This window comes from Cimex lectularius, unplaced genomic scaffold (assembly GCF_000648675.2).
Source record: "Cimex lectularius strain Harlan isolate CLEC.00 unplaced genomic scaffold, Clec_2.1 scaffold167, whole genome shotgun sequence".
Taxonomy (NCBI): domain Eukaryota; kingdom Metazoa; phylum Arthropoda; class Insecta; order Hemiptera; family Cimicidae; genus Cimex; species Cimex lectularius.
Window position 1 is genome coordinate 135,795 of NW_019392811.1, and position 12,210 is coordinate 148,004.

At 35.0% G+C, this 12,210-nt stretch overlaps 1 protein-coding gene across 1 annotated transcript in view; it reads left to right on the top strand.

Annotated features, from left to right (window-relative positions):
- Positions 1-12,210, top strand: part of LOC106672412 (lachesin-like) — a 102,846-nt gene that overhangs the window by 83,065 nt on the left and 7,571 nt on the right. The window contains exon 7 of the mRNA XM_014403817.2: positions 11,621-11,772. Within this exon, the coding sequence (XP_014259303.2) occupies positions 11,621-11,772 (152 nt within the window). The remainder of the gene's footprint in view (positions 1-11,620; positions 11,773-12,210) is intronic.

Consider the following 12,210-nt stretch of genomic DNA (forward strand, 5'->3'; position numbering starts at 1 on the left):
AATACCCTTTTCTACCGCCTTGTATAAATTTTATTTAATGAACAATAGTTCAAGTCGTTAAAAAAAATGAATCTGGTTATGTAAGTTTTTCGTTAAGATCCTCAATCTAATTCTCTTTGGAAACATGGATTAAATTCAATGAGCTTAAACATAAAAAAAGTTGCAAAAAACGAAAAGACGCTCCAATAACAAAAAAATTCATATTCGTTTCCAATCCCCTTTAGTTAATGAAAGATTAATTCATTTATTATATATATTATATATTTATATATTCATTCATAGCCAATGTTGTTTTTTCTGATCTGTGTTTCACTTAATAATGCATATCTCCTCTGAATATTATCCAATCTCTAAAAACTAGTAATAATAGTAATGAGGTTGACATTCAGGTTAAAACAAACACAATTTCAAGGCGCTACCATTATGCTAAACCATCATGAACAGCAGCTCTTGCAAAACTGTAGATCTGTTTGCCGTGATGTGATTAATACCTACCACTATATTACTATCACTCTCTCTTCTTCTTCACTTCTATTTTACTGTTTCTCTCTTTCTTTCTCGTCTCTCTCCTTCGCTCCTCCTTATCTCTCTACTCTCTAATTCTCTTTTTCTGAAATATATTCTCATATTATAAATTCATAGTGTTCATATATAAAATGTGAATATGAGAAATTTTAATGTAGGCGAAATCGTATATTGCCTATTATGTCTGCAAGATCGGAGCGAGCCCAACTAAGTCAAATTTTTGCAAAATGATATGTGTATATTCCAGGCTTTAAGGTCTTACAGACTGTAATTTATTAAGTCGAGAATGAATCCATTTCCATTTATACACAATGTAACTTTTTAGACTCTTGAAAATTTACGTCAACATTTCAAAAATTCGTTTTGTCTATATTTAAACTTGAATAATTCATATATTAAAATAGAATAAGTTTATTATAATGAATATTTATCTAGGTGCAGAATTGGTATTTTGTTTTTTTTACCTTCTTGTTTGTTTGTTAAAAAGTGAATTAAGGCAGTTATCTCACCTGTAAAATTTAGGGGTTGTTTATACAACTTACCTTTTTCCATTTTGGCCAGTTGGCCAGGCAAATCTCTCTCTCTCTCTCTCTCTCTCTCTCTCTCTCTCTCTCTCTCTCTCTTTCNCTCTCTCTCTCTCCCTCTCCCTCTCCCTCTCTCTCTCTTTCTTCCCTCAAAAGTGGTCAAAATTAGCGTACCTCTAAGCACTAGTAATAATAGTGATGAGGATGACAGTCATGTTAAAACACACAATTTCACGGCGTTCTCATTATGCTAAATTATCATGAACGGCAACTCTTGCAAAACTATAGAACTTTTCGCCGTTATTAGTACTATATTGTGTCACTCTCTTCTTCATATTCACACACACAAGTACACACCGTCTCCTTCTTTCTACTTCTCTCTCGCTCACTCTATCTCTCTCATCTATCTCTCTCTCTTTCTTTTTCTGTCTCTCCCTCCTCTTATAAGTGTTCAAAATTAGCGGATTAATTACATAAGAAATACATTTGGCTTTATACATAAATAAACTGGTGTTTGGGTTTGAACCAATACATTTCAAAAATTATACATGTCTATTTTTTAACTTGAATTACGGATATGATAAAATAGGAAAGGACTATTCTAATGAATATTTGTCTAGGTTCATAATTAGTACTTTTTTTTATCTATTTGTGTTAGAATTTGTTTCGTTGGTAACAAGTGAATTAGTGCAGTTATCTGACCTGTAGATATTAGGGATTGCTTATACAACTTTATCTCTCTCTCTCTCTCTCTCTTTCTCTCTCTCTCTCTCTCTCTCTCTCTCTCTCTCTCTCTTTCCTCTCAAAAGTGCTCAAAATTAGCGGATCTCAAAGAACTGGTAATAATAGTTATGAGTTTGACAGTATTTCTTAATTCATGTTGAAACAAACACAATTTCACGGCGCTACCATTAGGCTAAACCATCATGAAAGGCAACTCTTGCAAAACTATAGATCTGTTCGCCGTGATATGATTATATACCATTATATTACTAACACGCTCTCTCCGATATTCACACACACCATACACAACCTCTCCTTCTTTCTATTTTTCTGCTTCTCTCTTTCTTGCTCATTTCTCTCCTTCGCCCCTCCTTCTCACACTCTCTCTCTCTTTCTATCTCTCTCTTTCTCTCTCTCTCTCTCTCTCTCTCTCTCTCTCTCTTTCTCTCTTTCTCTCTTTCTCTCTCTACTCTCAATAGTGGTCAAAATTATCGTACTTCTAAGAACTGGGAGTAGTAATGAGGTTGACTGTATTTCTTATAATTCATGTTCAAACAATTTAACGGAGCTCTCATTATGCTATACCATCATGAACGGCAGCTCTTGCAAAACTGTAGAACTTTTCACCGTTGTTAGTACTATATTAGAGTCACTATCTCCTTTGTATTGGCAGACATATACACACCCTCTCCTTCTTTCTATATTTCTACTTCTTTCTTTCTCATCTCTCTCCTCTGCACCCCCTTTTCTCTCTCCTTTGTATTTCCCTTTCTAATTCTATTTTTCTGAAACATATTATTATATTATAAATACATAGTATGTACGTCAACAATATTTAGATTTTACGTCATTATAAGTGAGAAAAATATGGATTAAATTAGCAAAACCCATCAGACGTGTTATTTTACGTCTCCGAATCAGATTAATTTACTGAGACCAGGTTTGTACCATTTCGTGTAGCTTATAGTTTTCTAAGGGCGTGTGAAGTTTACACTGGTCGGTGGTGTCTTTGCAAAATTATCCATTTTTGTGATTTACGAAAAAAGAGGCGATTTGGAACTAATTAGAGACTTAGATTAACCCGCCTGAGCCCTAACTCTACCTAACCTAACTTGTCCATAATTCTATATTTTTTCTGATTGAAAAATTAACCTTTTCCGGCTTAGGTAGTGTCCACTTCTTTTGGGGGTGGTCTCCCACAACATACTTCGCCCCGCACCCCAGCTACAATAAAGTTATTGTTGGTTGATATGCTCAACGGCCGGAATCGACGGGCGCTTCGCTTTCTGTCCATATGTCCGAAGACTATAGATAGGGAGGACCTCAAAGCGATTAGGAAAAATTCTCGGCAGTTGTTTAATCTAACCTGTCAATACCTCTAATCTTAACCCTAAGCCTGTCTGATATAACCCGTGCCTAGCCCTACCTAATTTAACATATCACTAACCATAAGCTTTCCTAACCTAACCTGTCCCTAACTCTAACCCTATCCGTAACCTGGTTGAGTCATTTCAACTTACAGGCATTTTTGTGATTTTCGAAAAAACGGTGGATTTGAAGGGCGAAAAATATGAGAAAACAATGTTTTTGATTTTCCCAAAGGTTCCTCTTCAGGGTTTGTTTGGAGTGCAAAAATCAGGTATAACTTTGTTTCTTGCGAGAAAAAATAGTGTAATTTACTCTGCTACCTCTCACGGTCATTATGTTAAAATTCTATTTGCTAGCTAGGCATAGTAGAAGAACCGCAAATATTGAAATACATCATTAATGACCATAATCATTGGCAAGAACGCTCTGACACGTGTTTTGTGTAGGTGAAAAATGTCTTTAAATATTAAATTGAGGTGTTTACTGAACAATGTCTATTCCTCGAAGACAGCCATTGTAATCTTTCAAAAGAACTTTTTCCCCTCAGTTTTAATGAGTTTAGGGTTTGAAAAATTATAATGATAATTCCCTATTAATTGGTTTGGCCTAGCAAATAGAAAAACCTTGAACTAGCCTTGAAGAAGGTAATCCGAAGGTGCAAGGTCGGGGCAGTATGCTAAGGAAATGAAAAGTTTACAAATTGTAATCATACCATATGAAGTTCTAAATGTATCGTCTGTACAATTTAAATTGCCCAAATTTAAATTAGTCCACTCTTGAATACACTTACTAGACAAAACAAATATTAGTTAGGAGGGCTTAAATAAAAACCTCTATTAAAGGCGTATTTATTTTAGTTTAACTTATATATTTATAAAAAATTTAAAAAATTCTCAGGCCTTTTTAACATATTTTAAGGAGGGTTTACATAATGTAGTTATATAATAGTGTTTACATGTCAAATAATAAAAAATGTTACATTTTATCTATTATTTTGTTTTTTGCAAAATATGAGCCATGTACTGGAGTTGGGCTTATCTGCCGTATGAGGGAGGAGTTCCGAGTTCATCAATATTTGTCCTCGCCTGATGTAAAATTCGTGCCTTTGTGTTGTGATGAAGTGGAAAAGTATTTTTGCGATTTATCAAAACATTTTTCCACCAAATCAAGTTAAGTTGAACGGAGTGGAACATTTTTATTTAAACCTTCAATCGACTAACACCGTCCAAAATTTAATTAATTTAAAAAAACGTGGGTAGACCAAAAGTTTAATTTTAATATGTATAATAAGTTTACAATTCGGAAATATGTATTATAAAATATGAAAGACCTTCCTCATGGTTTAAAACCGTCTGACGGTTAAATCTAATTAAAAATTTTTATATTTAAGTATAATTCATTTTTTATAATAAAAATACTATAAGCTTAAAATTTTTCTAGCATCTAGTATTTTAAAATAGAACCTTCATATCAAATGTCAAGCTTGATTTGACATAATATAATAACTTGGTTGTTGTTGTTATGTATGCCAACGTTTGTGACGTCCAAAAAACAGTTTACAAATGATCTACCTCTCCAATTTTTTTTCTGCAAAAACGCCATGTAGGAGGATAAGAAAAGTGAAAACAGATACAAGGTTTTACCGAGTCGATAACTTTCTTGATATACGAGAAGAATGACGAGGTAAGCGATCGGCCATATATTCCGCGGATAATGGGCAGTTAGACAGGATTGTGGCTGTTTGCCAGAAGTTCGCGCTTTTCATTATAGTCCTCCTCCTGCCCACTACATAAAATAGGATTGCAACTAGATCACTTCCTCTATTACTCTGAACCCATTTCACCTCTACAGTAAATGCTACCGTAACAAAAGATTTAAGACTACCTCTCGAAGGTGTAATTCTTAATTTATTGCATATAGTTTTGCTTGGTACTGCCAAAAAGAGTGCACTGCTATTGACATAACGATTCAGTTTTCCTTTTATTCCTAGTTGTCCTTACAGTTCAAATTTTTACAAAGCGAAATTAATTACATATGTATATTTAACATTTGATATCGGTTATTAAACAGAGAATAATTACTAGTTTAATGGTTAATCGATACTGTTTACATCCTCTGTGAAACAGTTATGATAAACACACTTTTCAATTTTTTGTCTTTTTGTTCATTTCTTGCAACATTCCGTTTTTATTTTCTTCGGATTCCAGCTGGGCTTGTCTCAGGGTTGATCAGGCCGGCGATTTGGACTTAGGACGAATCAGAGAGGAAGCAGGCCAGTTCCCGAGCTAGGGGCTCAATCTGATAGGGATGAAAGCTTCGCTCGTGTTGTCCACCTTATCTCCACTAACCCTCACACCTCTACAATTACATTCTCCTCCCTTTTTTGATTGCCTTTATAAGCCTTGTGTGTTATGGATTCCACATACACACACGCACGCGCGCGCGCACACGGACGTACGTTGAATTTTTATCCGTGGAAAACGAAAATCCCTACGGTATATTGAGAAGCGATGAATATCACTATGATGAAGTTTTTTAATTTTTTGATCGGGTTTATCATTCCATTGGTGACAGTAAAACCGTCGATTTTACTTCTCCTTCTATTGATTGTTCTATAACACAATAATACAAACACAAAAAAATTGACAAAAAGAAGTCAGGTTAGTTTTGTCGGCTTGAAAAATGTGTCATTTGTTCTGCCTAAACCTTTGGGTTAGGTGGGAGTCTTTGGCTTGGATTCGGTCCTATCTCTCTTTCTCTCCAATGGAAATCTCAACGTTTAAACGTAGATTGTCGAGTATGATCTGTACAACCTCCTTGTGTTCCCACTTTTGGAGTGAGCACTCATTTTATCAATCTTCATCCGTCAATGAAGTATCCACCTCCTTTTTCAATTATGCATAATTTTTACTGTTGGCAGATAATATAAAGATGTTTGATGTCATCAATAATACTGAAGGAAATTTGCGATAGCAGGAAGATTTGAATTAAGTCTGCCTCTTCGTGTTTGAGGAATAAATCTTTTTTCAATGTTGACAAATATAAAATCATTATTCAGCTTGTTCATTTACTTCTCATGTTACCCGATTTATGGTTATTAAATAATTATTGTGCGCGCGCGCGCGTGTGTGTGTGTGTGTGTGTGTGTGTGTGTGTGTGTGTGTGTGTGTGTGTGTGTGTGTGTGTGTGTGTGAACCTGACATTTTTTGTTAAGGGAGTGTGCCTCTTTTCTTAAAGAAGGAAACGGTAAGTCGTCGACCTCGCAGTTTTTATACGAAATTGCATTGAACTAATGACTAATTATGAAAAATTAAGCCCGATGACATATCTGCAAAGGGCCTACAATAAAATATGAGATATGCACAATTTAGATTCAGATATATTAAAATTTTAAATACAAAAACAAAGTAAGGTTGATTTTTAAATTAAAATAAAGAACACTGCCTTATACAATTCATTTAGCAAAGAATGGAATAAATTTATAGAACATTTTATTTACTCTAGATAAAATAGGGAAAATAGTATTGGGTTGTCCGGAAAATAATGCAGGATTTTGGTATTAAACAAAAAAAAAGAAACTAGTTACTTTAAAGCAATGTTCTTTAATCAAAATAATTTCCCATACTCTCAATACATTTCTCCCAACGTGTTGGTAACTTATTAATTCCGTCTGAGTAGAATTCAGAATTTTTAGAATTGATAAAGTCAATAAATGCATTTTCCAGTTCCGTTTGATTTTTGAATATTATGTGTTGTAAGTAGTGGTCCAGGTGTCTAAAAAAATGGTAGTCAGTAGGCGAGAGGTCCGGAGAGTAGGGTGGGTGAGGCAAAGTTTCATAGCCAAGCTCCAATAATTTTTGTGACGTTACACGTGACACATGTGGTCGAGCGTTGTCATGCAACAAAATGGGCCCTTTCCGATTGACCAAAGAGGGCTTCATTACTGCCAATTTCTGATGCATGGTATTAATTTGGTTACAGTATGATTCAGCATTGATGGTTTCGCCAGGATTTAAGAAGCTGTAGTGTATTAAACCAAATGAAGCCCACCATACCGTAACCATTACCTTTTTTTGATGAGTTGGGGGCTTTGGAAAATGTATTGGAGCTTCTCCTTTGTCGAGCCACTGTCCAGAACGTCTAGTGTTATCGTAGAGAATCCACTTTTCGTCACATGTAACAATTCTGGCCAGAAATGGGTCATTTTTGTTTCGACAAAGAAGTGATGCACAAACATCAAAGCGCTGATTTTTTTGGCGATCGTTTAATGAGTGTGGAACCCAATTTTCGAGTTTTTTCACTTTTCCAATCGCCTTGAGGTGGTCAGCGACGGTCGTTTTACTGACTTTGAGTTGCTCTGCAAGTTCTCGAACAGTTGTTTTGGGGTTTTCTTCCACCACTGATCGCAGAACATCATCATTAAGAGAGGAAGGCCTTCCACGACCTTCTTCATCTTCAAGGCTGAAATCTCCCTCCCGAAATTTTTTAAACCACCTTTGCACAGTGCACTCATTAACACAACCCTCGCCCCAGACTTGGTTAATGTTTCTAGCCGTTTGGGCTCCGCTTCGGCCGAGTTTAAACTCGTAAAAGAAAATCGTACGAAATTCTCGCTTTGACATTATAAGGATGACTGAATTATTTCCAAGTAGCGGAATGCTACAGAGGTAAACAAACCATACAAATGAGTAATCCTGTAAACGTAAACAGAATATTTTATATAGATTTTTTTTAATGAAAACTTAAAATCCTGCATTATTTTCCGGACAACCCAATACTAGACGTTGATTAAATAAATAAGCCATTTGATTTCCAATAAATGTTACACAATTACAAAATAACAAAAATGTGAAAACAACGAAGAAAACAATATAAAAAAGAAAAAGTATATTTTTATGTTTCCTTTATAATAATATATAGTATATATACATATTTATTATTATTATTTATGAGAATGCCAGAATAAAATAAAAAAAGTTTATTTTTAAAATGTTTATATTTATGCAAATAACAAATAATGGTCAAACGTTCGAAAAAGTTACATCGTTGTAATAAAGTAACTTTTGAACTCCACTTACTTTTGTCCATGATATAATAAATTATTCCTTTTAAAAAAAACTTTCATCGCGAGTCGCGCCTTATAAAGTGTGTGGGTAACAATGACAAAAACATTTTTCATCCGAAAAGAATTATAGGTGGTTTGACGTAGTGATAGGTATGACACTTGAGGATGATAAAGCGTATTGGTACTCCGCATACATAAAAACTTTTGTTTCCCGATATTGTCCAACACCTAAAGAAAACAAACACACACATTACAACTGTTTGTTTTTTTAGGGAAAGTTTGATGGAATATAACATTCATAATCAGTAACTGGTCGACGTTGCTGTGCAGACCGTGAGAGTAAGGAATGTTTAACCGAATTCATATTCATGAATGGCCAAACACGAACCGGAGAGAGGGCCATTTAGCAAGTTATACAATCTTAATTTCATAACTCAAACTGGATCTGATGAACGGGAAAATCAATGTGGTTTAACCTGAAAGCACCAACATCCAAATAATTTATGGATAATTAATCGTATGATGATTAATTTATTGGCGCTCAATACAGTAAAAACGTTTATCTCGTAAACCTACATTTCTTCTAAATATCACATTGAGGTATATAATTCTAAAAATGTGTTTTTTTCTCAAAGAATTAATAATTATACAACTTTGGCTCATGAAGATACAATTTTAAACACAAGCACTAAATTTTATGCCATAACTTATGAAATAGTGCAAAAAGTTAAAGCACTTATTTGAACCAACTGTGATAGTATAAAATTAAATTCAATAATAAAATTGGAGGAACAGTGTTCTCGAGGTTAAAAAACAATGATATGAGATCTAACCTAATGGATATTTGGTATAAGGTGTAACAATTGTTAAAAAGTGTATTGCCAAAACAACCAATATCTGGGTAAGAGGATAAGACAGCTTAAATATGATTACAAAAAAAGGACATAACTGGTATTGCACATTCAAAACATTGCCATGATAATAGTCATACATTCATTTTTAGCAACACAAAAATAATGGAAACAGAAAATTCCCTTTGCAGGAGGTTACTTAGAAAAATGATGTATACATAGTATACAGTGAATCAATTTTTATAGTCCACGCATTTAATTCGGAAACGATTAGCTTTAGCAAAAAATGGTCTTATATAAACCTCAAGTTAATTTTGGCTAGGAATCGCGTGGTGGTAACAAATTTAACTTAACTTTCTCATCTGGCTGGTATTTTAAATGAGAATCCCTCATTTTTATTGTAAATTTTGCGTTTGTAGAGCATATTTTATGCCACTGTTACTGAAAGGAAAATTTTGACATGATCGACTATTTCTGAGTTACGCCCGACGGAAGAGGCGTGATGGGGTATGCTTTTTGTAACAAGATGGCCCTAGATGAGAAAGTTACGTTAAATCTGTTACGCCACGCGATTCCTAGCCAAATTAACTTGGGGTTTGTATAAGACCATTTTTTGCTAAAGTTAATCGTTTCCGAATTAAATGACGACTATAGAAGTTGTCACACACTGTATATACTCAAAGACAAAACACTAGACACTCGTACTTTCTAGTTTCTTTGGAACTATATATATTTTTATTGTTATTAATTACAATATCCTTATTTTAATGTAAACCAAATTAAACAAGATCAGAAATTCATGAATTTTAATCAAAATTATTTAATTATGGTAGTTTGAAAGGAAATTCAGCAAAACTTAATGTGTTATTAAAAGCAAAACTAGATAATAAATTTTTAGTTAATTTTATTCTTCTAGTTTGAAAGAAAATTCATCAAAACACCGGAAAATCATTTAGTGATAGATTAAAATTTAACCAACAATTTATTACCTAATTTTGCTCCTAATAACCTGCTAGAATTACTTCATCTGGCTTCTGGAGAGTTTTAAGCCTACTAGGTATCGAGTAAATCGCGATCGAATTTTGTCTTGAGAAACAGAACCCCATTTTTCATCAAGAGTGGTTTGTTGGAGGCGGCGAACGGTGTCTAATCAATCCATCTTTTTCATGTCCCATAAGTGTTCTGTAGTATTAAGGTCAGGAGAACGTGTTGGCCAATTCATTGTGTAATCCCTATTTCCTCCAAATAATGGGTGACAACCGAGCCACATGCTGTCGAGCATTATCGTGCATTATGACGACGTCGTCTTCAATGATTGGAGTGAATAGGGCCATGCCTTCCAGAAGAACTTCCTCAATGTACCTTAGTGCTCTCAAAGATCCGTTCTGCATGATAATCAGTTAGTTACGGCCATTGGCGTTGATTCCATCCCTTAGAATAACGTACTTTGAAAGTAATGCATGGCACAAGTAGCAAAACGTTCTCCACTTCTTCTCCACACATAGGCCTAGTCACCCCCCTCAAACCAAACTGGCGCTCGTCTGTGATGGGAACAGCCCCCATTGTTCGAGTGTCTATGTGAGATACCGATTTGCGAATAGTCCTTTCTACTCAATGCCTCTCCACTCCACTAGCAGAGACGTGGGAGATCTAGAGACTAGGCTATTCTCACGATGCCTTCGACTGTTTTAGAGCGGACCCTTACATTACAGACCGTTTGGAATTGACTGCCTATCGAGGAAGTGATGATATAGACCATCACGGATAGTAGAGCGCGGCACAAACAGGACTTTTTTTACGAGGGTTCGCAACAGCAGAAGTTATATCACCCCCGGAGTGAGATATATACCCAGATATTTATAATGGTTCACAATCCATAGTTTGTCTAACCCCCTTTACCGTAACCATCCCTAACCATTTATAAGTATGTCGGGTTCGAATGCAGGGCCGCTGGATTCGAACCCAGGACCTTCACCTTACAGTGATGAGCGCCGTGTCAACGCCTAAACCATTGAGGCCACAGACGCCCCCAACGATCTTGACTTAAAACTGTTTTTTAGAGAAAAACTTAATAATTAAATTTTTACTTAAATTTATTGATAATAAAGAAAACGATTTTGAAACAACAATTAACTCATTCACTAGTTGGCTCTGCAAAATATGAAATTGGACTGGTTTTCTTTATTTTTAATCTAAAGTGTTTAAAAGGAATAGTAACACTCCACGAAAGTGATCAGCAAGTTATTATTGTTGTTGTTGATTTGTCTGCGAGTCGGTAAACTCATGTTGCGGTTCAGGGTCACTTATTGGGTCTGAGTTCTTCACTGAAGACGGCGCAATGCAAAAACGCGTTTGAAAAACTTAAAAAAGACCGCGATTGGAGACAGACCCAGTAAGTCACCCTTTTCCGCTTCCACATATTATTGTTTTTAAATTTTAAGCCAACTTAATCTTTATACCTAGTTATTAAGGAAAATAAATAAATACAAGTGTCCGGTTTTTGTCTTTGAGAGTATTTTCATTCGATTTTGTATATATTTTAATAAAAAATTTATTTGTTTTAGCGGCCGAGAAAGGGTCGTCAGCGAAGAAACAGGGCCGGATTCGACAACTTTGAGCTTGACTTTATTTAACGTGGAGACTGAAGACTTCGGCCCTTATGCTTGTCAGTCTAACAACTCTTTAGGCCTGGCGCAGGCTTATTTCAGATTATACGGTAAGGGAAATTGCAATCTGTAAACGCTGATAACAACCTCCTTACGACCTATTAACCTGGTGTTTTTGCAAATATGGCAGTAGCAGAATTTCGCCTTTTACACCTGCCGTACAAATTTACAACACTATTGTTTATGTTTAATAAATCTCATCTCGTTTTTTTAATAATATATTGTTCTATTATCAAGTCAATAAATTGAAATTAAATCGTAATTTTAAGTTATACAGTTATTGTTCTTGCAGACTACATTTTACAAAGGCTTTCTTTTCGAAGTCATTATCAACGTCAATGGTTGATTAGGTGGCAGGGAGAAGGCAACTGTTTGTTAGGCTAAAGACAGACCATTAGTAAATCAATGATTTGTTTTATTGTGGGCAAGGCTGGTGGAGCACTTTAACTGGATCTCTAAAGGTGTTCAGAGACAAAGGTATTGCGGAA